At 40.1% G+C, this 25,779-nt stretch overlaps 1 protein-coding gene and 2 long non-coding RNA genes across 6 annotated transcripts; 2 read left to right on the top strand and 1 right to left on the bottom strand.

The window, feature by feature from the left end:
• Positions 1–896: 896 nt before the first annotated feature.
• On the top strand, positions 897–2,236 carry LOC307033873. The gene is made up of 2 exons (XR_013806691.1): positions 897–1,035; positions 1,204–2,236. It is a non-coding gene; the product is annotated as an uncharacterized lncRNA (long non-coding RNA).
• Positions 2,237–14,497: 12,261 nt separating this feature from the next.
• LOC307034243 lies at positions 14,498–16,754 on the top strand. Of its 3 annotated transcripts, XR_013806842.1 has the most exons (3): positions 14,498–15,373; positions 15,660–15,898; positions 16,286–16,754. It is a non-coding gene; the product is annotated as an uncharacterized lncRNA (long non-coding RNA). The 3 variants fall into 3 exon arrangements; XR_013806841.1 differs by lacking the exon at positions 15,660–15,898; XR_013806843.1 differs by lacking the exon at positions 14,498–15,373 and having other exon boundaries at positions 15,392–15,898.
• Positions 16,755–16,798: 44 nt separating this feature from the next.
• On the bottom strand, positions 16,799–19,022 carry LOC307034242 (uncharacterized protein). Of its 2 annotated transcripts, XM_079673000.1 has the most exons (4): positions 18,765–18,966; positions 18,496–18,589; positions 18,270–18,388; positions 16,799–17,927 (listed from the first exon to the last, which is right to left on the bottom strand). In XM_079673000.1, exons 1-4 carry the CDS (start codon positions 18,795–18,797, stop codon positions 17,883–17,885), a joined length of 291 nt encoding a protein of 96 aa, XP_079529126.1. In that variant the 5' UTR covers positions 18,798–18,966; the 3' UTR covers positions 16,799–17,882. The 2 variants fall into 2 exon arrangements, with proteins under 2 accessions (XP_079529126.1, XP_079529125.1); XM_079672999.1 differs by having other exon boundaries at positions 18,496–19,022.
• Positions 19,023–25,779: the final 6,757 nt, after the last annotated feature.

Here is a 25,779-nt window from a genome sequence, read left to right as displayed (position 1 = left end):
TGGCTAGCAGGTTGGCTGGTCGAAGAGCACGGCTCCAGCTCTTCAGAGGTGGTGCCGCCGGCGATGCTGGAGATGGGTACATTATTCCCTTAGTTTTCAGGAGGTGGAGGAGTTGGAGGAGTTGGAGGAGGCCGTGTAGCAGCTGCACCTTGCAGCCATTTACGTATATCTATTACTTTATTACTGTCCGACAGTCCGAGCATTAGCTTCGTCTCTTCGTCTATACCTTGCTGAGTTATGCACATATCATGTAGAGTGTTAGAACGTTCATTTAGTTTAAGGGTATATCTTAAGTTTTCTTATTGTGTATACATTTGATTATTTTGAAAGTACATGTTTGGAGTTTTAAACATATTGTTATGCTATAATGAAAATGTGATTCATGTATAGGCCTATACATAAATGTGATTGGATTTTAGCTAACTTTACAGCCAAGAAAAAGATACTTGATCAACTCATGCTTACACGGAGACTAAAAGAGGCATCCTATTGTGGGAGATGGCGCAGCATTGCACATGGTTGCAGAACATGGCAGTTGCTCTAAAAAAATAAGGTGGCTGAGGAAGGTAAGTTGAAAGCAAAACTTAACCTCCCTTGTAAAGTATGAGTTTTAAAGGAAAAAAAGTCAGCCCAAATCATTCTTGGTCTCAGAAATTGGATGGAGTATAATGGCCTTTGCCCATTCGACCCGGCCATTTTACATAATGAAGTCCCTTGACAGTGACAATCATCTTTATATGTACATGGGAGAGAATATACTCCATTGAAGTGCTCTGGCCTCGTGAAGCAATCTTACTTTATAGTATGTCCATATAACAATATTTTGTGTATTTTCAGATGTAAACAAGGGGAATGGAGGACTTGGGTGCACCCTAAGAAGGAAGCATGCTGGCGTTGGAGAGGTTGCAGGTGGTACTGCAGCAGTACAAGACTGCTTTAGGTCCTGATGCTTGTTTCCTTCAACATGAAGAGGAAAGTCAAAGTGGCCTAAGCAGTCCAGACACCAGTGAAGATGAAGAAGGAAACATAATTTAGGTAATTTACTTATGAATTAATGTACAGTATCTTTGTTGATTTAGCCTCAACCTACACATGTTGCTGTTACTTTTGTATTCATTAATGCTAAACATACATTGTGTATTCAAAAACCTCAAATTTGGTTTCTGATCTGCCCCTCTTTTTTGTTTCTCTGCATTTCCCCAGATTGCTGCTGCTCTCAAGCACGAATATCCGCCAAGACTTGATGTGCTATCAGAAATGTAAATACTTTACTGACTTTATATTTAGAGATTGTATTCATACTCCTCAGTGGAAGATCACCCTTGAATATGTTGACCATATGACTTTTCCCTATGCCGCAGCATCAGGCCAAACGTTTCACTTGTACACAACTTAAATTGTATTGAAGAAAATGCTCAGCGTCCCTGGAATGCATCCTGAGCAATGAACCATTCACTTTTGATCCTTTTTGAAACACTAGAATGTAAATTCCTAAATCTCCAAGTATATCTTGCTGGTTTCCATACAACTTGGTGAGCACATCATTGTCCAAGAGCAGGAGGTCTTTCCCTTTTTTCACAGAACGGGATGCCTATGCATTATTATTTTCGATCTCTTATAGGATTTACCTGTGATTAACTTTATATGACTGCACCTGTTACACCGCAGGCCAATAACAGCTTTCCTCTAATTGTTCCTTTTTGTTTCTTTTGCGTTACTTGCTTTAATTGCTTTGTCAGTTATATTTCCTTTTTGGTCTCCAGCTATTAACCTGATTGATTTAAGTACTTCAATCAACATGTACAATGCACAGTCTTTTAGGATGTATAATTAGGGACATTGAGATAAACAACACATAGTTTATTTGGTGAATCACCTCATTGTTGTTCTCAAAACCAAATAATACATTGTTATAAATTGTTATATTTGATTTACACATAGAATGTACATGTTTAATATACATAGTTAAATCATAAAAAAATGGTTGTGTTGTATGATTTCTTAATACTGTATGTTATAACCGTTTGCATAACTTTATTTTATGTTCTGTTGTCCATGCTTTTCATGTTAGACTAACCCCAACGCTCTAGAGTCAAGACATACACCCTTATGGTGGCCTTTTACTTGTATTGTGGTGAAACACATAAGTAAACCATTGCCAGAGAGGACCATTTTATTGTTTTAAAAACAATGTTATTGATGTGGTTGGTTGATGAATAAATATAAATTAAGCATACGTCTGTGGTACTTTTTGTTGTTTACATCACACTGCATTAAAATGCGTTTGGAAATAAATTCATTTAGAAGTAACAATATGGGTTAGCACTTGAATATTTTTGTAAAGAGATGACCCTCATCCGGAACACTGGTTGTTGGTTTAAGATAAGATAGAACTTTATTGATCCCAATTTGGGAAATCTTTGCGTTGCAGCAGCATTAAAACACATGGCATTATACAATACAAATAAAAAGACAAGAAATAAAGAAGAAAATATACATGTTGAATTTACAAAAGAGCAATAACAAGATATGCAAGGTATTATATTTACATAACTATGTGACAGATGAAATATTAAATATTACACTGAATATGTCAAATGTACAGTGAAGAGAGAAACTATGGAGCAGAGAGTTCTCTTCCAGCCAGAGGTGATTTGTTGTACAGCAACACGTTCTCACTCCCAACCCGTCACATGTTGACGGACGGTCAGGACCCCTCCCCGTCACCGACTTGCATAGAGCTCCCTGAACGTTGGTAATAGACACGTTGGAATCGCGGCAAAATGCTCTCCGCAGATCCATTCTCACAGCGTTTATCAACCTTTTTCTTACTTAATATCAAGCCACACTTATTGTTTTTACTTCTTTATTTTAATTGAATAATTTAGGACTTTTGTTGCCGTCAGTTATGGACAGTGCTTGAATTGGAATAAAAAAGGTGCCAGTACTCTAAATCAGCCACAAGTATTTGGCACAAAGTCATAGTATATCCTATAATGCTGGTGGGTTTGTCTCTTTACTGTATATTTTAGAAAGGCTCACTGTACTTAAACAAAATGACTCAGGGTGCATCTGAGATTAGAGGGGGTGCAGTGGTAAAGTGCTATTTTTATAAGTGGGGAGCGGACCTGACACCCTCTAGTCTAGGGGGGTCCGGGGGCATGCTCCCCCGGGATTCTTTTTTTTTTAATAGTGAAGTTAGATGCATCAATCTGGTGCACTTTGAGAGCAAAATGAAGAGATATATGGATACCTCTCAACATCCATAATGAAACAACTGTAAACAGATTTACTTTTTCTTTATGGATATAAAAGAAAGTAAAGCTTGACTCCTACTGGCTGGTTAAATGACTCCTCGTCCCTGAGGCCACTATCAGTTTTTTGTGCCATTTTGCTGGATTTATTTGTCAATAGCGTTGCTGCACAAAGTGATAGCCCTCTAGTTTAAATCTACTACCCAAAAAGAAACATATGGAGATGGGTTACTATTTTAAAAAAAATGCAAATCTATTTGGGAACAGTGGGGCCGGGCCTCAAATCCTATAGGGGGGTCCGGGGGCATGCTCCCCCGATAAGATTTTTTTTTAAATGTTGGACTTAAATGCGTCAATCTGGTGCATTTTGAGGGGGAAATAAAGAGACTACACCCATATGAAACAAAAATGTATACATTTAAATAATCATAAAATCATAAGTACATGGCCATAACCAATAACATAGAATATCCAATATGAAAAAACATTGAAATTTGTTTATTTATTTGTTTTTGGTTCATTTATAGTTGTGAGTGTGTCTGGGCTCCTGAATCGGCCTCTCCTGTCTCCCTCCTCTCCACCCTGCTCCTCTTTGAGGCAACAGCCTCAGAAGAAGAAGGTTCTTTTTGACAGTTTGTTTTATGTTTTGATGTTGTGTTTTGATGTGTATATGTAGCTGTGTGTTCCTTGTTTTACACCATGTATTCTCCTTTTTATCGTGATCTCACTGTGAAGCACTTTGTGAATCCTTTCTGTGAAAAGTGCTATATAAATAAACTTTACTTACTTACTTACTTACAGCAAAGACTAGTTTTAGCTCTCAACAAGTTTATCTTACCTTTTTTCACCTAGTTAACATTTTGTTTGTATTATTCATGCATATTTTACTAATCACTACCCCCTCAAATGGAAATATGTGTTTACATAAATGGTGACCGAACCGTTTGAGACCCACTGAGATAACTTAAACTAAGTTAACTATCTAAAGACTCGGAGAGTAATTTACCTCACCAGAGCTGTAGTTATCAGCCTCTCAGTCTGACAGCAAAGGACTCTCCCTCCACCTTGTTGTTGAAACAGCTCCTTATATCCATTAGCGCAGCTAGCTAGCACCAGATGCTAACAACAATACACGTAACCGGTGTGCGCGCTTTCTCGCTCGCTTGCGCCACACATACATCAACACACCCTCCCGAGCTTGAATGACACACAGAGACCAATCGAGGGCATTAGTATGATCTGTATGAATGTGGCAATGACGGCAGGCCACGTCATGTAGACAGCCAGTCACCCTCTGTGAGGCAGAGTCAGACCCACATTTGCGCTGCGCTGCGTTTACAATATATACGTATATTGCCGGCGGCTGAGTACAGGCATTTTACTGAGTACCGGCACCTTGCCGGTACTCAGTAAGAAGTGCCGGTACCACATGGGTAAAAATCAGAAGTGCCGGTACTGCGTACCGGTGAGTACCGGCCCAATTCAAGCACTGTATTGTTTCATCGTTTTTTCCTTCTAATTTTGTATTCTTTTCTAAACCACACACTGTTATTTACTCAACAACACATAAGTATCCTTGTGTGTATTTATTTGTTTGATTAATAAACACAAGTTGGAGTCCGTCAGGACCGACGGTCGGAGCAGCTCATTTGCTTTAGAATTTTACACCCGGAAGTAAGTATTCTCTCCGCTTCGCTTGACAAACCCAGCAACCCACAACCCATCCATGGACAAACCCTGTGATAGTCCTCAAGCTCTGATTGGATGTTTGAGTGTGCGCCGAGGGTTACGCCGAGCGTCAAACAGCACTTTGAAATGGGATGGAACCACGGCAGACTGTCCAAAACTGGATTTGAACGGGTCCACCCCCTCCCCCGCCCCGTCCCCAGAACTACAAATGTAGTAACTGTGTAGTAACTACACACTATTATGTGTTTCGCAACATGTTCTATGGCACGTCTCTGCTGGGAATTGTAGTTTTAAAAGACGTTTTCATATTTCCCATAATAAGAAGTTGCCAGTATTAAACTGTGTACATCCCTGGAGGTTTAGGGGATAGGAAACACTCACATTTAAAACATATAATTAATAAATGGGGGAAAATTGCTTGTGCCCATAATGGGCAGCATTAATATATAATAAAATACTAAATATAAATATAATATATATAATATAATATAAATTATATATATATATATATATATATATATAAATATATATATATAATATAATATAAATAATAAAGCTCTTCCGACCTTAGCTGTCATGTGGGTATATATACCCACATGCCAGCTAAGGTCAGAAGAGCTTTATTTAACAGCTTGTCTTATGTCTGTGACCCCTCCTGTTGTAAATTGATAAGCCTGAAACATGCACTTGTCAAGGTTCAGAGGCACTTTTTGCAAATATGGCAGTAGCCATCGATCATCTTAAGATAAGATATACTTTATTGATCCCAAGTTGGAAACATTTGCGTTACATCAGCATGTGTAACAGTTGTAATTATGCAGTGGTGTTTATTTGTAAATTATTTAGTATAATCACACAAATTCTGTGTTTTATATTTAATAATTCTGTGTTCTTTATTTATTGAATGTTCAATACCTGACAAGGTCGGAGATTAACAACTTGGGTTGCAGGTTCCTCAACAGTGCATTACAAGACATCTATCAATATGTGTGTATACCTCCACCATTAAACTGTCATATTCTGCACATTTCTTATACTATCTACATACATCTTATAAGAGTATAATACATATGTATAATATCAGTTAAAATAAGTGCTTAAACATACAGTAGTTAACATTGCAGGAAAGCAATATATTAGTACTTTGTCAGGCTTAATATGTATACCCCCAAAGCTTTTTTCTTATTCAAAATAAGACCTTAACCTAAAGTATTCTTTAATGTTTAAATAAAGCCCTATTAGTTTGTCTGTCTGTGTCTCCTATTAATATCTAATAATAAAAATAATACATTTCAATAACGTGCTTTAACCACTAGGTGTCCCTTTCTATCAGCTGTGCACCGTTATGGTGTAAATATACCAATATACCGATTGGATCAAATATAAAAGTCAGCCGAATTAGTATTGATACTGAAAGGAGTTGACCGTCCGTCAACATGTGACCGGTTGGGAGTGAGAACGTGTTGTGTACAGAGTTATTGCAGTGGGCAGGAATGTTTTCCTGTATCGGTTCCTGTGACAGCGGAGCTGCAGCAGTCTGTTGGAGAAGGAGCTCCTGTCTGTCCAGGTGGAGAGGATGGGTGGGGTTACCCATGATGGAACCAGAATAAGTTTTTTTTGGCTTACACGCCTTTCATCGTAATGGAAAATGTTGTCATATGCAATATGTTTGGATAGTTTCACCATTGAAATGCGTTTGATAACACTAGGTGCTCTAGTGCCAAAGTTGTGGCCCTAAAAAAATATCAACTATTCATTTGTATGGCATCCAGAGCTTCCACATTTTAGGGAATATGTTTTTTGATTTAAAATATCATCAATGTCATAAGCAATGGTTACATTAAAACCCTCCTATTGTATTCGTTTCCCCCCCTTACTTTGGTGTTCGCGGTCCTGTTTTAACTGCTATTACATTAACACAAAAACCATGAATCATCACCAAATTTCATTCATTTCATTAACATTGTATGTTGAGTTGGCACCTCAGCTCAAAACATACAAAAACACAGAATAGAAAGTTAACCCGTTGAAATGATATGAGAGCAGTGCTACAAACTACAATTCCCATTAGATACGCGCCCAACAATCGTTACGAAGTACACAGAGCTGACATATTTGTAGTTCTTCCGGCGTGTGTGCGTGGACTCGTTCGACTTGTCTTGCGTTGACGGCCGTATAGGCTCCATTCCCTTTCAGAACCAAACCGTGTTTAAAAAAATATAAAATACAATTTGCACTTTTGCCTCCTTAGCAACGGCAGTATCGTTTGGGTGGCGATCTGAGTTCGGGTACCGTATCTGTGTCGTGACAAAGGGTCGCCGTGACAACGTTGTGATGAGATGTGGATAACTTTCCAGATAAAGACCATCCTGATACTCGAGTTGTGGTTTTTCAATAAGTGAAAAAGAAAATTCAAAGTAATCACTACCATTTTAATATCTCAAGCATTTGTCCCCAAAAGCTTTCAAATGTAGTAGCAAAACCAGTGATCCAGATCAGGATCATTTTGATAATTAAATGATATAATAATAATACATTTTATTTTTAGAGCGCTTTTCTGAAACCCAAAGACGCTTTATATGCAAGCCTACCTCCAAAGCCTTATACTTCGGAAGTTAAACAAATTAGATAAGGCAGTGGATGGCAAAGTACCGGATTTCACACATGAATATGCTTAAAATAGGTTATGGTGTTCCTATCACTGACAATGAAATCATGTAGTATTTCAACTGTAATTTCCTAAAAAGTCAAATGCATTTTGGTTGAGGTTTTCATCTTATTTCTAATAGAAACATATTAAATATGACTCAAATGGAGCATATAAACAAGAGAACAAATGTGCAAAAACAAAACTGCTGTTCAAATAACAGATTTTATTTTTATGCATTATCCCTGAGAATTCTTCGGCTGCCAGGAATGAGCCCACTCCTTGCCACTGAAAACAGAATGGAATAATGTTAGTTACGGTTACTGGTTTCGTCTTTCCGAAAAGCATAAACCATGTGTGAAGCAAACATCTTATAACTCAATTTATATAAGTAAATGTTTCATCTACCATTTAGAAAAAGTGAACATAGAAATGAAAACAAATGTTCTAACAAACAATAAAAACAAACAAAAACACATACATTAACAACAATGAAGTTAAACAATCATTTGTTCCTACACTACTTCAGCTGCTTCAGAATAACAGCAGTGAAATATATAAGAGGACTGGTGGTAGATTTGGATGTTTTGCATTTGTTAAATATCATGTGTTTGTTCTCCAACATGGGACTACATCAGATGAAATGAAGCCAAGTAACTGGAAGATATATACCATACTGGACAGGGCTCCCACTCCACCAACATTTCTGCTTTTCCCTATCAAGAGAAGAAAACAAATCTCTAATTTCGGAAAGACCAAACGCATATTAGCTATTTAGCAAAAGATTGTGTTGGAAGTTTGTAAATCATAAAGCACACCCTATGCATTACTTTTATTCCCGTCTAACCTTTCTCATTCTTTCTTTTATTACACTCCTGATGGGGAAAGTTTCTAGGCAAGTTTGGCAGGAGCAATCTGTGAACATCAAAGCAGGTTCCACATACAGTATTAGTCATATTAAAATTAAATAAATACAACTATGAACACTTAAGTAGCAACCAGACTTGCACGATGAAAAGTGACCACACTGTCATCACTGGTCAAAAGTTACTGTATACATCATTGAAATGGAACCAAGCTGCTCTCAGTCCTAACATGGGATGCTTGTTTGAATGGCCATACCACTGCTGAGCCTGAGATGACCAAAGAAAATACTGCACTGCTGCTTCCTTTACTGCCTAGCATTCTCATCACCACCTTATCAACTATGACTGTATGTATTTTATTCTAATTAGACAATTAAAGCCCTTCGGATTTTTGGATAATGTATCAGTTATAGTTATTAGTCACAATATAGCATTGTTAACTCACTGAAGAAGCATCAATCACTGCGTTTACATGCACTTTGCTAAAGTACATGTCGATAGATTTATTAGAATACCAATCAATTCGACTCATGCAAATGTTTATAATCAGTCAAAATACTTAATACTGTTAATATACCTGACTTTTTCTTTTTGCGTCTAGGACCAAGTACTGTGTCCCTCACGGACCCTGTCCTGACAGCTGTGGGTTGAAGAAGAAATATTACTATATAAAGTACACCAAGTTAAGCTTAAACTCAAGTTTCAAAATACATCCCACAAATGCAGCATCACATGATGCAATAGGTGTTAGGTACAGATATTATTTTGTTATTGCGATTTAATTGAGGTTGATCTATGAAGTCTAGGTGTTTTGTTGTCTTGCCTATATAATTGACTCCATACTTTGTGTGTAAGGAATAGTTTGATAAATATTAACATGTTGTGCTGTAACGTTAAATGAATTTAACTTTGATTCAAAAACCTAAGTTTATTCCCCGTATGTTCATTATGGGACAGTGTCGTATCTACTGTAAATGCAGTTCTTGAGTATAAAGTTTAAATATGCTGCATGACGTTGTTGCATGAGTTGCTTCGAAGTTTACCCCTATGGTCAGGGATTGCTTTAGGTAGACCACAATATTAATGATATCAACCTCTCGTACAATATATGGACATGAGCCAAATCATTTTGATGTAATCGACCTACTGCCCAACGCTACAATGTAAGACCCTTTCTGTGTGTAAACCAAATCACACTTATTTTGTGATTTATCAAATGTAAAGTAAGCCTGCTATTGCTTTGCATTTTTGTGTGAAAAAGGTATAACCATATAGTAACCACATGTCTGTTCAGGAATGAAAGACTGTATTTTTCTAAACGTTTAAAATGTATTTATATCCGAGTACCTAAGGATATACACATACCCAAGTATCCCATTTTCCTTTCATATTTATGAAGTTGTAGGTGAAATTGTTATTTAGATTAAGCTATTGTTGTTATTATTATTTACCTATTGGAACAATCATTATTCCCAAAAATGCAAGAAGTGCAATTAGGTGTTTTGAGATATTGTAGAAGCATGACTTGTCAACAAGTTACCTACAATAATTTTTTAGGAAAATATCGGAAAACACTCTTGACTTTTATATACTCACAGGAGCAGCGAACGCAACCGGTTTACCCACAAATCTTCCTCCCTTGGATTTTGCTCTAAGCAACGGACAGTCTGGTTTCCAATGGCCTTTCTCACGACAATAGTTACAAGACAAGTATCCTCAGATTTCTCCCAAGCCACTTTCTTTAGATTCATCCCCAATGACCCAACATCAACAGACCTTCGACTTCCCCCAAACACAGGTAGATCTCCAGCACGCCCTCCGAACCTGCCCTTATGCAGTAACACAAACTCATCCGCTGCTACTGCAGCCTCGGATGCCGAAGTTACCCTGTGTTCTATTATATAGGTTGCAATGCTGTCAGGAAGGATGTTTTTGAACTGTTCCAAAATCATGAGTTCACCCAATTTGTCAAAGGAAGTGATGTCCATAGCAGCTAACCAACGTTTAAAATGAACAGACAAATCCCTCGCCATTTCCACATAAGTCTGACCCTGTTTTTTCTCCAAGGACCTAAAACGCTGTCGATAAGCCTCTGGAACAAGTTCATAAGCTCTAAGCACCGCCATTTTTATTTTAACATAGCAAGAGCTATCCTCCGAACACAATGCGGAATATGCGGACTGTGCTCTTCCTGTGAGTACACACTGAAGCATCAGGGCACAGTCTGCATCCGGCCAATCCCTAGCTTTAGCCACCCGTTCAAAAAGCAATAAAAAAGTGTCAGGATCACTTTCTTTAAATTGCGGCAACAAGCGCAAGTTGTTAGCATCGAACCGCTGAGGAGACCTGGGCACCTGTTCACCGTGCCGCTCACCCAACACCGCACTACCTCTGCCTATGGAAAGACGCTGTCCTTCCATATCAAGTTTGGCTTTCTCAGTCTCCTGCCGCATCCTCTCCACTGCAATCTCCTTTTCAAACTCCATCTCATACCTCATTTTGTCATGACTCAGCTGCAACAACAACATCTCCTTCTGCTGCTCAAAGGACAGTGAACTAGCCTGCAACAGAGGTTTTAACACCCCCTCCTTAACTTCCGGAAGCACACCCGTTTCACGTAATACCGACACAATAGAGGTTTTTATAGTGCTTTTTAGCCTCTTATCGCCAACAACTTCCACCGAGAAATGTTCCGCAATAACGAGCAGCTGCTCCATTGAGAAATGTTCAAGGGCTTCCTGAGAGGGAGCACTGAAAAACGCGTCTACCTCCGCCATACTACAACGCAACACCGAGTTTACAGTGAGACAAAAGAGAGAAAAGAAAAAAAAACTGATTGGAGTTTCCCCACTAACTACGACACCCGCTAACTAATCTCCTCCCTGGTCTTCATGTGGTTACTTGCGGCGGGTACTTATGCACTAAAGACCGCTAGCCGAGCAAAGCGACTAGCAAGCTAGCAAAAATACTGCGACCACGGCCATGCCCCCAAACCGAAGCTTCAGCCACTTTCACCACAACATTAACACCCCGCACAACGGTCCCAAGGGAACCGTCGCTACCACCTATCGGGAGAAACCCCACACAAAATAACGAACGAACTCACACGCACCCAAGCTTATCTTACCGGTTTGGACGAGCCCCCAGCTGTCACGGCTTGGCTGTCAGCCATAACAAACGCAGCGATGAGACGACGACGTGAGTATGGAAAAAAGAGGAGTTTATTCACACTTCCCAAAACAACCGACCACCAAACAGGGTTAACAAGCTCTATGCAGGAGGATAGCTGTTCCGGGCTGCTCTTCCTCCTACGTTCCCCGGGCAGAGAGAGAGCCACTGCAGCCTACTTAGATCCTTTATGGAGGCGCTGATCAGATTGGGAGCACCTGGAGAGAGGCTGCACCTGGATACAATCAGGGAGAGAGAAGCACACACACCCACACACAAAGGCACACCCACACCAGCATAGGCAGTGAAGCAGGGGTCGTCACAATATAAAAGCTGCAAATCTCAGAGAACAAATGTCACTGTGTGTGCTGTGTGCTCTGCATGTGTGACCATTAAAGAGGATTTCATCCCTCCGATTCTATCTATCTATTTTATTACCTGGCCCCTCCGTGGTGGTAGCCTGTCTCACATCATCCCGCTGGGGCTGCTCCTCCTGCCCCACCTCTATGATGGTGCACTGCTTCACGGGGGGGGTCTTCAGCACCTCCACCTGCACGGTGCTTGTCTCTGGCACCTGGCTCTCTGTGGTCCCTGCCTCCTGCCAGTTGTTTTCTGGTTCAGATGGGTCACAGGGTGTGAGGTTCAGCGTGACTGTCTCTTCCTCAGGATCTTCCGCAACCCCCTGGCCAGTGGAGTCCTGTGTCCAACCTGTGCAAGTTAAACAAATGTTGGTCTTGACTTGCTTAAGACAAAGAGGTTAACTCATATATCTAGAAATAAGAAATACAGCTTGCTTAAGGTATGTTTCCAGACAGGGTCAAACATATACTCGTCATGTCATAGGACTGTGTGCAGTCAAAGTTAATAGCAGAGAAATAGTGGTATTTATCCAGTCAACCATTTATGGTTTTGTTTTTGCGATATTATTCTTCCGATTTGTGTCTACATTCCATGTGATGTGACATGTCAATTTGTCGGTAGACAACATATAGACGTGTGCATGTATGTTCCCTTACATTATTTACATCCACACATTTTGTTCAGAATTTATGAGACTGACGCAAACGTGTTTTGCATAAGTGCAATCAAATAAGTAGCAAGTCGCTTTGGATAAAAACATAAATGTAATGTAAAGGGACCTCTGGATGCACTGGATAACTGCTTTTGTTTACAACCCGAGAAACATGACCTTAATACAGAACTGCCAAACTGCATATATGGTCAACTGGGATCGTCTTCATGTATTGTGCTCTTACCATTAACCTCAAAATATTTCTCCCTTTTGGGCGTTGATAAAGGAAACCGTTTAGGAACGGTTTTCTAAAAGGAAATTGCTTAAGGGATGGCTCAAGCCTAAACATACATTTCAGTCATCAAACCTAACTACCTTGACATTAACAACTTTACAACTTTCAATTTGTATACAATGAATGCGCAAGTGGTAGCACAATACCCCAAAATGGTTTTTCAAATTCACGTAAACTTGCCTAACTATTTCCTGATAAATAACAGTTAAATGTCCACAAGTCCCCTCTGCAGAGTAAGCCATGTCTCATTAGGCTACATACTCAGTGTTTAAAAATGTATTTATTGTATGTAGTTTGCTAAAATAATAAACAGTCAAACGTTGTCCATAACCCTAAATATTTTGCAATTACTTTCAACTTTTGTAATACTTTGCAGCTAAAAATAGTGACAGTTAACAGGTAGAAAGGATGTGTGTTAGTTGTCTCACAAAAATATAGTTTGCCAAACCCAAATAAAGGGCTCGAATGACTGCTTTCTGGCTGTATCAAAGGATAAATACTGGATCAAGTTGTTGTTCCACAAGATTTGGATGGATTGAAAACAGTCGCTGTAAGTTGTTGTTAACTTAACTGACTTTATTAAATGAGTTGATCCAAACTCATTCCATATAACTGTGTTGGTTATAAGGAAATGTTAAGCTCTCCATTGATACAAACATTTTGTGTACACAATACTGTGAACTGTGAAGATATAGTGCAAGCATCTCACCTTCACAAAGGTACTCATAAAAAGTGCCTATCTTGTCAAGGTAATCCTGGGCATAGGCGGTCAGTGTGCAGCGAGGGGTTAGGATTTCACATTTGACGTCCTTCTTCCTGGTCTCCTTGCCAAGAAGCAGCACTGGTTTAAAGCCAATGGCATGGAGTTTCTCAAGCTGTAATGACAAAATAATATATTTACTGTTTAAAGAAATGGAAAGGAAACATCAACAACAACTATATAACTACAACTATAACATTACTGATGACAGCATCTAGTTGTATGCCATTCATAAAGGTAGATGCTGAGTTAAGCTTTTGCAGAATCATGTATTTACCAGGAAGGGTTACACAGTAGAAACAGAAAATATTTTATAGACAAACACAAAATACAAATAAATCAGTATCCTGAGTCCCAGTTCAAACCCTGATAATCTTAAAGTTAAAGTACAATAAGATACAAATGTGTGACCACTCAACAATGAACAGTTAACACTTACAATGACTATTGCATAATTAAAAATGTAACACAATGCAAGCATAGCTTGACACTTGAAATTGAAATTGCGTGCTACGATGTAAAACGTTCCCGTATGTTGTGGCTGCAGTCGTAAGAGTAATATAGAGTAGTAACATACAATTATGTAGTCTTATTAAAAGGTGGGGTAGGTAAGTTTGAAAAACCGGCTCGAGATACACTTTTTGTTATATTCCATGGAGTGCTCTTAACATTCCGATAAGAATGAATATCTTAAGTGCTTTGACAAAAAATGCATAAAAAAATGTCATCTGTGGAAGCCGTACTGTAAAAAGAACGACCAATCATCTGAGCCTGCCCGGCTAAAGTAACTGGATGGCCTACCTGCCTGTCAGCCTTCCATCTGTGCACAAACTTATCTCGTGCCCTCATTGGTCATGTGCGCGTTAGTGTGTGTTGGAGGAGGGGTTCTATAAGGAAGTGGCAGATTTTCTCCGGTTGTGTATTTTCAAATTCTAGCGATCTCGAGCCGGTTTGTCAAACTTACATACCCTACCTTTGAGGTCTAAAAGTGTGTACATAAGCAAGAATGGAACACAACATGGAAGTGAAGGAAGTGCTCTGTTTATTTAAATGTGTAGCTGAATTAAAATAGTGTCCCTTGGCTGTGAAAGTTAAGATAAGAATAGTTTTAAAATTGAAAGAAAAGAGAATATTAAATAATACCTTTGCAATAATATCTATATTTGAAGTTGATATCAAAGTGTATATTTAAGCAATAGCTCACGACAGGCCGTGGTATATGCTCATTATATCACAGCTAAGGGGCGTGGTTCGGCCCGACGCGAAGCGGCTTGTCAAGCTACGCAAGGGGATTATCAACTAAAGATCGTGAATGTTACCTTAACAAGTTGACTTTGACAAATGGTGTCCGACTTCCAGATCCGTGTTCTATTGATGAGTGGGTTGAAGACGATAGCAAGTGGCCGAATATACAGTGGCCAGATATATTTAATTTAGAAACCGAGCGTGAACACCAGAGAGAAATTACGAGCCTATAAGTCAGTGGATGCTTACGAATACGTTGTCTGTGGTCATGTACAGAACTTCAAATACCATGACATAGACTCAGAGTTTTGTATTTTGAGATCAGAAATTCTCCCTAGTCAAAGACAAGGACACAAGACAACGATGTATGAGGCTTGGGTCATAATCAACCAACGAGAAAACTACGTCCTCACAGCGAATTGCACCTGTATGGCGGGGTAAGTAGCCTATTATTTGGTGTTATGGGCTTGTAGGTAACAGTTCAGGGGTGTGTTACTGTCCTTTCAGCTGGCTATTACTCTCCTTTCCATATCAAAAATCGTATGCCTTGCCCTGTAACTTTCTCATCATAACCAGGGTTTGAAACTAACATTTTCATGAACAATGTCTCACATGTCTAGTAAGTTAGATGTTTACCTACTTCATAGCCAGAGCCGAGATTTGTCTGAGAGCAAATGTTACTTTCAAGCCCAGTATGTTTATTATGATTTTGTGAAATTTCAGGCTTGGGTCATGCTGCAGCCATGCAGCTGCAATATTATTCAAAGTTAAGCTCTATGTTAGGATGGGAAGGACAGAGAAAGCAGCGGTTACTTCTGGAGTGTGCATGTGGAAAGACATCAGCAGGAAAGAAGTCAGACCAGCTCCATTGAGGGAAATATACTTCCACAAACCAAAGAGGCTTGGCAGGCAACTTCCAGCAGCTTCAACATCTGCTAGGAAGAATAGTATCACACCCAGAGGCATGTAATAGTTGACAGAGCCGAGATAAGTTTCCTTTTGCCATAGTGCATTTAATTAATTCTCAGGATTTCTCCTCAGTGTTTTGACACCATAATGTAGCCTGAGAAAGGTGTTACTTGGTGATGCAGAGATGAAAAGGCCTACAGACCAACGTGGCATCATGACTTTTTGTAAACATACACGCTCAGTTTGAATAGTTTCAGTATCATTTGTTATGTTAGTTTGAATATGTCTGTCCTTTTGTCTTCAGATTACTGATTCTAGAAATTCGATTGTTTGTTATCTACAGCTTAACTGGTCTGGGTTTAGAATAATTCAGTCATTATTCTTAAAATGTGAACATTATGCAGCACACTAATTGTGTCTTTTTGTTGCTCTATTATCAGTGTTGACAGATGATGACATCCGGGAACTGCGGGATGTGAACCCAGGTGCTGCAGTGCTGACGAGCCTGGAAAACAGTGACACGGATATGGCCAGATATGGTGTTAGATGTCGGTTATGGATTGTCTTTCCCTGGTTGTTAAAGTTGCATTACAGTTGAAACAATGAATTCATCATCAGCCTTTTCTTTACATTTGATGTTGTTATTGACAGCCGTGTCTAGATGCACTTCAGTGCAACAAGATATTTTAAGTTTTATTCTGTAATGCTATATATGTATCCATAGAGATAATTTGCGACCTAAAATTATTATTTACTGTTTACAACATACAGAACCCGTTTGATTCTAATATATTGTACATACTCCTACTTTTTATGTTGTTAATGCTTAGTGGCACTTTAATGGCACCTGAATGGAATGAAACTCTGTTAGTAACAACATTACAAATAAATGTGATACTGCACTCTGAATTGTTGAGATAATCTGGGGGGGAAAGGACCATTAGACACACCAGTGGCAGCCAATGTGGGGAAGTTTATTCAAATGCATTCAGTTTTAAGTACAGTAGGCCTATATACATGTTTTACAAATGTAAAATCACTTTATAAGTCATACATGGTTATGTGTAACTCATTTGGGAACAACACTCTTACAGAGGTTTGTGAGGGCACCACATACAATAACAACATCATCTATGTCAACCTGCGACAAAGGAATAACTGTTTGTAAAATCTTAAAGTTTTTCCACCGACCAATAACTCGCTCTACATGGATCCTCACACAAGAAAGTTGTCTAGATGTGTCCACTTCCTGTGCAGAAAGCTGCTTCTTTCCTTTTGTGAAATGAGGGATACGAAGGGTTGCACCATAGGCCGCAAGCTCATCTCTGATGAGAAATCCTCTGTCTGCTAAAACCTCATCCCTAGGCTCCAAAAGTTTGAGGAAACCTGACTCCTTAGTGATCTGCTTGTCTGAAACCCATCCACCCCACCCAGGAGACAGAAAGGAAATTGCACCAGCTGGAGTGATGCCGATCAAATATTTAATGGTGTTGTGTTTAATGTTTGACCATGTCTGGGCCCTGGAAGTCAGATTACTGGGTCTAGCTATAAACATTTCTGTGCAATCTATTATGCACCGGCATCTTCTAAAGTTGCGCTTGAATATTTTTGGCATATTTTTAAGTACTACACCCTTACTTGGCCATTTAATGAGTGGCTTGAGGACCAAGGCCATAGCAGGGACCCAGCTCCGCAAAATATTTGATACGGTGGTTTTTGATACCTGAAATCTATAAGCCAAGTCAGTATTACATAGGCCCAACCTTAATTTCATCAATATAATCAATAGGTGGTCCTCTACTGTAAGTTTGTTGTGAATTCTTTCTACGCTGCCCATCATTTTTGTAATCAGCCACTCAAAGACCACAGAGGTCAGTCCTGTGAGAAAAATCAATTGTCCAATATTGCACTTAACAGTGGTGTAGGAGAATGTAGATTTTTGCAGCTCTTCTTTCAGCTTTACATTTTCTGCTCGTAGTGTGTCAAACTCCTGTCGCAGGTTGACATATTCCTCCTGAAGTTGACTGTATCTCAGGTTCAGATCATCGTACTCTCTCTTTGGAACTGGGATATCCTCTTCAGCTTTAATATAGAAAAGTGAAAAATTAGCATGTGCTACAACCAATGCAAACAAGTTCACAATTCAGGGGTTCTCACACATTTTTACCAATGAATTTTCAAAACTTTTCCATGACAGAAGAGAAGATACATTATCGATCCCAGGGGGACATTTTTCTTCTGCATTTGACCCATCCAGGGGCCAGTGTACACGTCACACACAGAAATACATAGCAATTGGAGCAGTGGGCCTGGCAGGAGCACACACACACTAGGAGCACATTGACTCTTTCAGTGAGGGTGTGAACCCTGACAATCAATCAGTTAATTGTAAGATGATATATTCATATATTCATATATTCATACCAGGACAATGATCCATGCTGCATTCTTGTTCTGGATCCATGCTGCATTCTTGTTCTGGAGTTTCAGAAGTAACACGTTGATTTGCTGCAGTGTCAGCTCTCCTCCTTTTCCTATGGTACCTACAGTAACAGCAGAAATTCATAGTTAGACTAATCCATATCTCAGAACAGCAGCTGTAGGCACCAAAGCTTATACTCGACTGAGAGGATGTCAACTCTAATCTTACCTGTCCATCTTTGCATTTGGGTTCTGGCTTTGTTTTGTGTACATGAACACAGATGGCACAAAATCAGGACTACTAGAGTCCAATGATGCCTTGCCTGCAAAAATAAAACACAAACACGTTTGTTTAGCCTAGCAAGCTACTAGGCAAATCTAACGCCAGCTTATCAAACTTTAGCTGCATTTGATTATTATTCTACATCATACAGACAATCACTAATGTAAACAAGGCTCTCCCGTAAAATCAAAGAGTAGGCTAGATAACCTCATTACCTGATATAAAGTGGGCGCTGCAGACGCGAGCATTTTTGATTATGTCCTCATTCCAGTCCACACGTTTAATCGCCTGCAGCCACAGACGCCGCCGGTTGCTCTGAAATGGTCGTGGTCCTCTCGGAATCCTATAAAACTTTAGTCCGCCGGTGGAATAGCGATTCGTACAACCGTATACGCAACAGCCAGACATGTTGATGCTGGGTACAGTTTGTAAATGCTTGCTAACCAGTTGCTACCTCGTCTTTGTCATTCAGAACTGCTTGAAAACAACACCACTTCCGTTGCCCACATGCGCGCGCAACTTTGTGATGACGTCGGCTGTAAAAGGGTCTATAAGAGAGCTAGATAGGGAGATAGGGAGATAGGTTGAGTTTGGCTCTTAAAAGTGCTGTTGGTTTTATTATGGTGTAGATCAGTGTATGGGTTTGTGGTGTGGGTACGGGAGCTGCAGGAGAGAACAGAAAAAGTGAATTATGTAGTGAAACTAGCTTTTTTAAATGCACATTGTGACGGTTTAACTACTTTAGACAGACTGAGTTCATTAACGTATTTCCTGTTTCATACGCGTAACAAGCACATGGACGTGGACCATGCCCCTCCCCCCCAACATATATTAAAATGTCGGCCAGCGTTAGTACTTTCATGTGTAAAACAAAAGCGATTAAGATAACGTATAACTCACACTTTAACACCGATGTATGTAGCCGTAATTAAGACAAATATTTTTCACACACCACTTATTAGTTGATATAAATGTAGCTAAACTAGTTTAAGCTTATGTTGAACGTGAGCTAGCTAGCTAGCCGCCCGCAAGAATAATTTCACATTAAGGTTGCTTTGCTGATTATGGCGAAAGCATTTCTCAGACTGAGAACAGTTCAGTATGTATGATGAACCATGCGAGTAAAGGCTTAAAAAAAAGCCCCAATTATTAAATCTAAGCAAAACATGTATCAGACTTTAGTGACCCAACTTACTTTGTCAGAGGATGGATTGCAATGCCGGTAGCAGCGTCTTTGGCCAATAGGTGGTGCTCTGAATGATGTAATTTCCTGTACCGATTATACAATAAAGTATTAATACATTTCCTATATTTTGACACGATAACTCTTTAATAACCTAAGTAGCCTACGGACAAAAACTAAAAAGTATATATTGCATTATAAAATGCAGAAAAGTTTAAACATCTAACATGATAATAATAAATAAAAAATAATGATATGTTAAACCAAAATAAATAAAATGGAAAATTAACCGACAACAACAATTTAACATAAATAAAACAAGGATTAAAACAAGGATAAGTTTGACTCAATGTTGTGTAAAGTACCCGTTATGGTTAAAAAATAATTGTTTTAATTTTTTTTTTAAAATAATACAGCTTCCAGCTTCCCGAGACACGAAGAGGAGACACGAACAATTCTTCCACTTGAAATGCGTTTAAACTGTGTCAGAGAGATGTTTAATAGGTTCATTTTAATTGGTTAATAATTGGTGTTTAATACTGACAACTTCTAATTGTTGGGGGGGGGCGGCGTTCGATCCAGTTTCGATTCCGTAACCTTGGCGCACTGCCACTCCAACATCCAATCCCGATTTGAAGTTTAATCACGGGGACTGTAGTCCTAAACGATAGCTGGGGATTATGGGTAGTGTAGTGTCTTCGGCCATCCTAAACTCGATGATGCTCGAAATGTCCCTTATAGGCCTACGTCTGTTTCCGGTTATTTTTATTTTGAAATTCAGTTCCTGAAGGACGGCAAAAAAGCCAGAGATTATAGAATTAAACAAATAAATAAAAACAAGGATAATTGTGTGTTATTGTTGACTAAATAACAGTGTGTTATTTTGAAAAGAATAACAAATTAGAAGGAAAAATGAGCCCCATTTATTTTCCTCACAGACAGCAACAAAAGTCCGAAATGATACGATTTTAAATAAAAGCAATAATCGTGGCTTGATATTGAGTAAGAAAATGTTTTTATGAACCACACAGCTTCCGGTCTTCCTATAACCATAGACTGCCTATAACACGTAATGCCGTGAGATTACCAACAGAAATACATTGCTTTTAAAATCGTGCTGTGCAACACGAAAAAAAAGGGGAAAGACTACCAATAGAAATACATTGCTTTTAAAATCGTGCTGTGCAACACGAAAAAAAGGGGGAAATCGTGTTGGTGAACACGAATCAATAGATTAAAAATCGTGTTGGTGAACATGAAATGCCGTGAGACTGGGTTGAATAAAGACTTAATAGAATAAAGCCAAGAAAATATATTTAAAGCTCCTGAAAAGTAACTCTTATTGTTAAGGGTTTTTACTGTTAAGAATTGTTTTGGCTAAGTGTTAAAGGTATTCCAAAGGTTGCCATTCATATGCCTGTAACTTAGTCTGTCAGTCTGATTTAATGTCGCTACATGAAAAAGAGCAAAGCTCAGACTTTGAAGCAGAAGAGAAAGATGAGAAAAGAAGTGCTGCCTCTTAAAGATCAGAGACAAGAGTAAGGAAATCCGACGGCTAACACAAAAAATGCAATGAGTTAACTCAAAAGGAAAATAAGTTCAAAACGGTGTATGAAAAATGGAAAAATTAGGTGAGAGACATTCGTACTAGATTTAAAGAAGAATGCCCTGAGTGTGACATGTATAACATAATGGACAAAGTTGAGGGGCTTGAATACGAATTAAAAGACTTGTATGACAACATTCAACTTCATCTAATCACCTAATCAGGAAATTTGCAGGAAAATTGATGCATGCTCAGCTGTAACTGCAGATCTACTACAATTAATGAGAGTAAGGTTAACTGAAGATGCAGGCGACTTCGACGCTGAAGCAGAGAAATCAAGGTTACGCATGCTACTTAACAGTCAGTATGCTCGGTCCATATATGGATCTACAGCATCTAGAGCCACTGCACCTAGCTACCGTTCAGACCGTCACCTAGTATTTCAGCCAAGAGAGCAGAGACGGTTGCACAGTTAGCTGCAAAGAGAGCTGAAATGGATATGGAAGCTGCTATTGAAGCTCAACGTCAACAACGGAAGAAACTTGAAAATCAAAGAGATCTTGATTTCATTCAGGCAAAGTTAAATGTGTATACCGAAGAAGAGAGAAAGGAAAGGACTGAGAGGTGTAGTCCTGTACACAGCCAATTGAATGATGCTAGCCCATCTTCTCCTCACTCTGGACATCAAGAAATGACTAAAAATGAGGCACATTTAATACAGGCATTGCAAGAAGCAATGGCTCTCACCCGACTTCCAGTCCCAGAACCCACTGTATTCTTTGGTGATCCATTGAAGTTCACTGAGTGGAGCGCAAGCTTTAAAGCTCTAATAGAGAGGCGATGCTCTAACCCTGCAGATAGGCTGTTCTACCTGCAAAAGTACGTAGCAGGGGGGGCGAAATCTGCCCTTGAAGGTAGCTTCTACAGAAAAGATGAGGAGGCCTATGAACAAGCATTGGATAGGCTGAATGCCAGATACGGTCATTCCTTTGTTGTGCAGCGAGCCTTCAGAGAGAAACTCAACGGATGGCCAAAGATTGGGGGAAAGGAGTATCTCAAGTTGAGAGAATTTAGTGATTTCCTTCAAACATGCAGCAACGCTATGCCTCACGTTAAGGGCCTACAAGTTCTTAACGACTGAAGAGAATCAGAAGATGCTAACCAAACTTCCGGATTGGTTCACATCAAGGTGGAACCGTTATGTCACAGAACAGCTGGACTTAGGCAATGATTATGCAAGCTTCGCAGAGTTTGACAGGTTCATATCAAAGGAGGCCCGTATAGCATGCAACCCAGTGTCATCACTATATGCTCTGAAACCCTCAGCAGAAATACCAGTAAGAGAAGCAAAAGGGCCAAAAGCAAACACATTTGTCACCGAGGTGGGGGCTTCAGACACACTTTGCATTGTGGCTAAAACCAACGTAGAAGAAACCAACGTAGAAGATGCAGAGGAAGTGAAGAAAAGGAGCATGCTAACACAAAACACAACTGAGTGTTTTTGCTGTGGAGAAAATCATTCCTTATTCAAATGCCAAAAGCTACTGGAATTGACTGTGGAGGAAAAGAGAACATGCATACAAGAAAATAGGCTGTGATTTGCATGCCTGAGAAAGGGACATGTCTCCAGAGACTGCAAGAACAGAGCCATGTGTGGCATATGCAAAAGGGTCATGCGACTCCTTTGCATGAAGAGCGTTCCTCAGCGGAGTGCAAACCCTACACACACAGCAGGTTTGAAGGAAATACATCCTCACTATCATGTTGTGTGAATGGAGGTGAAGGTGGGAGCACATCAATGATCGTGCCAGTGTGGATTTCATCATCTAATACTCCTAATTCTGAAACTCTGGTGTATGCTCTTTTGGACACCCAAAGCAGTCACACCTGAACAGGAGGTTTGTGAGAAGCTGCAAACAAAGATGGAGCCGGTAAAACTAAAATTATCGACTATGATGGGAAAAGACTCAATTTTAAAGAGTCAGAGAGTTTGTGGACTCAGAGTCAGAGGGTTCAACTCAAATACATCCATTGATCTGCCTCCAGCTTATACAAGGAATTTCAGGTGCCACCTGTAACGCCATCAGCGGTTATCAAGGTGCTGGAGTCCGATTTTGCAGACACACATTCCAGGGGACAAAAGCATATCACAAGATGATATTCACTTTCAGCAAAACGAGATGGGTCATCTAGAAATGCCTCTTACATTCAAAGCATAACCTCTTCTCCCAAACAACAAAAGGCTGGCTTTGATTCGACCAAAGCACCTTAAAAGGGAACTGGAAAGAGATCCTAAATTCAAGGCTGACTATGTGAAGTTTATGGATGGCGACGCAGAGAAAGCAGAAACACAACCAGAACCAGGACCGGATTCCGCAAATGGCCTTCTAGCTCCATTCATCCTTGATGGAAAGAGGGTTCTGCGATAGATGTGTAAGAAGGGAATCGAATAGGATGATCCACTGCCATATTCCTTTTTCCACCTGACACACCCTTTTTATGTTTGCATACTACTGTGACCACCAGGGGGCAGTACTTGATCAAATCACAGCACACATTTTGACTTCACTGGAAAACACAAGGAATAACTCCTCAGGACAGAAACACTGTACAAAGACATGTTATTAAATCATTGTTTTTATTATTTTGAGCAACAACATTGAATATAGTACATTCGAACAGTACATTTATTAATTTACAGTTGCAGGCAGGCGCGGACTGGCCATCTGTAGAATCTGGAGAACCACAGAACGGCCGGTCGTCAAGGGCCGTTGACGGCCAGCCCTTTAAAAAAAATTGTTTAACGTCATCATTTAAGTTGCGCTGACGGCCGACAGAGGGCGACAGCGGCCGCTAATGCAGTTGTGTGGTTCTCATCTGTCAAATAATCACACACGAAGAACAAAAAAAGACCGGCCACACGAAGAGAAGGGATTAGACGCCGTGGCAGACAGGAGAGGTTTCTCAATACTCAAATTTCCCCTCCTCGACTCCTCGGTCCTACGGTAATGACCCGGAAATGAATTTCAGCGCGCCATTTTGAAGGACATCTCGGTTGCGTAGTCCATTTAGCTTAGGAACCTTCCTAACCAAGTGAAAATGACCCGGAAGTACCTCAGTGGCAGCCATGTTAAGTGCCGTTCCAATTCTCTAAATGAAAGGAAAGGAGGTTTCAAACTTCCTTTATAACCTCCTTTAGCTTAGGAACCACTGGACCTCCCTTACCGAAAGGAGAGGAGAAAATGCTGCCCCACAATGCCTTGCAGCCGCAGCATTTGACGTCACACAACAGTCGGCCGTTCACGGACACAAACGATTATGACGGAGAAATTATATCATGAAAGTTACGGTGCTTATTAAGCTTTTTAAAACGTATGTGGTAAGTTGCCAAAGTGCTTTGTTTTGAACGTTCATCAGTATTGTAACGATCACAAAGGGAGTCGGAAACAGGCTTCAAGTTATTAGGCTTTAATAACTCTTTGTCTTGTTGTCATGTGTTTAAATTCCCCTGTCTCCCAGTGTTCAGTGTCAGTTCGTATTGTCTCTTGCTATGGTCAGGTAGCTCTCTGTGCTTGTGAAAAGTTTTGGTTCCTCACTACGTGAGCGCTTTCATTTTGTTCTCTATTTTTGTCATCTCAAACTTGAGATTTGATAGTGACCTTCTTTTGTTGTTCATATTCATGTATTTTGGAAAAATAAAGTATCTTACAAATACTTTACCTCTGTCTCCCGGGTCGTAAAATTGGGTCCTACATCCTAAGTGTCTGAGTTCTTAACAGAACGAACTGACCATGATGGACCCAGCCGACCCAAGAACGTTTCACGCCGCCCTGTCAGCACACGGCGAGAAGATTTTTCACCACGAGGAACAGCTGGGCACAGCCGCCCAGGAATTAAAAAAACTGGTAGGACGCCAGGCAGAGTATAAAGAAAACATCTCTACACAGATGCAACAACTGCTGCACAGATTAATTGTTTGTTTACTCACCTACGGACTACTCCAGTACCGGCCCCAGCAGCCATGGTTCCGGCTTCACTACCGGCCCCAGTAGCCATGGTCCCGACTCCAGTTTCGGCTCCAGTACTGGCTCTTCGGCCGATGCCAGCTTCTTGTGTCCTGTTGGCTTACCGACCGTCTCAAGTCTCCTCTCGAGTTCCCTCTCAAATTCCTTCTCAGGTCCCCTCTCAAGTCTCCTCTCGAGTCTCCTCTCGAGTCTCCTCTCGAGTCCCCTGTCAAGTTCCTTCTCAGGTCCCCTCTCAAGTCTCCTCTCGAGTCCCCTGTCAAGTTCCTTCTCAGGTCCCCTTTTGAGTCTCCTCTCGAGTTCCTTCTCAAGTTCCCTCTGGAGTCCTTTTTCAAATCATCTCTCGAGTGCCCTCTCAAGTCACCTCTCAAGTCACCTCTCAAGCCTCCTCCCGAAGTCCCTACCCAATGTCCTAGTCCTTTGGAGGTTCCGCTGGGGGTCCTGCCAACTCCATGTCCTGTCCCGTTGGGGGTCCCGCC

This window comes from Notothenia rossii, assembly GCF_949606895.1.
Source record: "Notothenia rossii genome assembly, chromosome: 3".
NCBI classification, from domain to species: Eukaryota; Metazoa; Chordata; class Actinopteri; order Perciformes; family Nototheniidae; genus Notothenia; species Notothenia rossii.
Note: the sequence above shows the minus strand (reverse complement) of the source record. Positions and strands in the feature narration are given on the sequence as shown.

Coding starts and splice junctions, on each gene's coding strand:
- LOC307034242 (XM_079672999.1), bottom strand. CDS start 18,539: ATGTACACAAAACAAAGCCAGAACCCAAATGCAAAGATGGACAG. Junction 18,389..18,495: donor CCAAATGCAAAGATGGACAG/GTAAGATTAGAG, acceptor CTGTTACTGTAG/GTACCATAGGAAAAGGAGGA. Junction 17,928..18,269: donor CAGCATGGATCATTGTCCTG/GTATGAATATAT, acceptor TCTATATTAAAG/CTGAAGAGGATATCCCAGTT.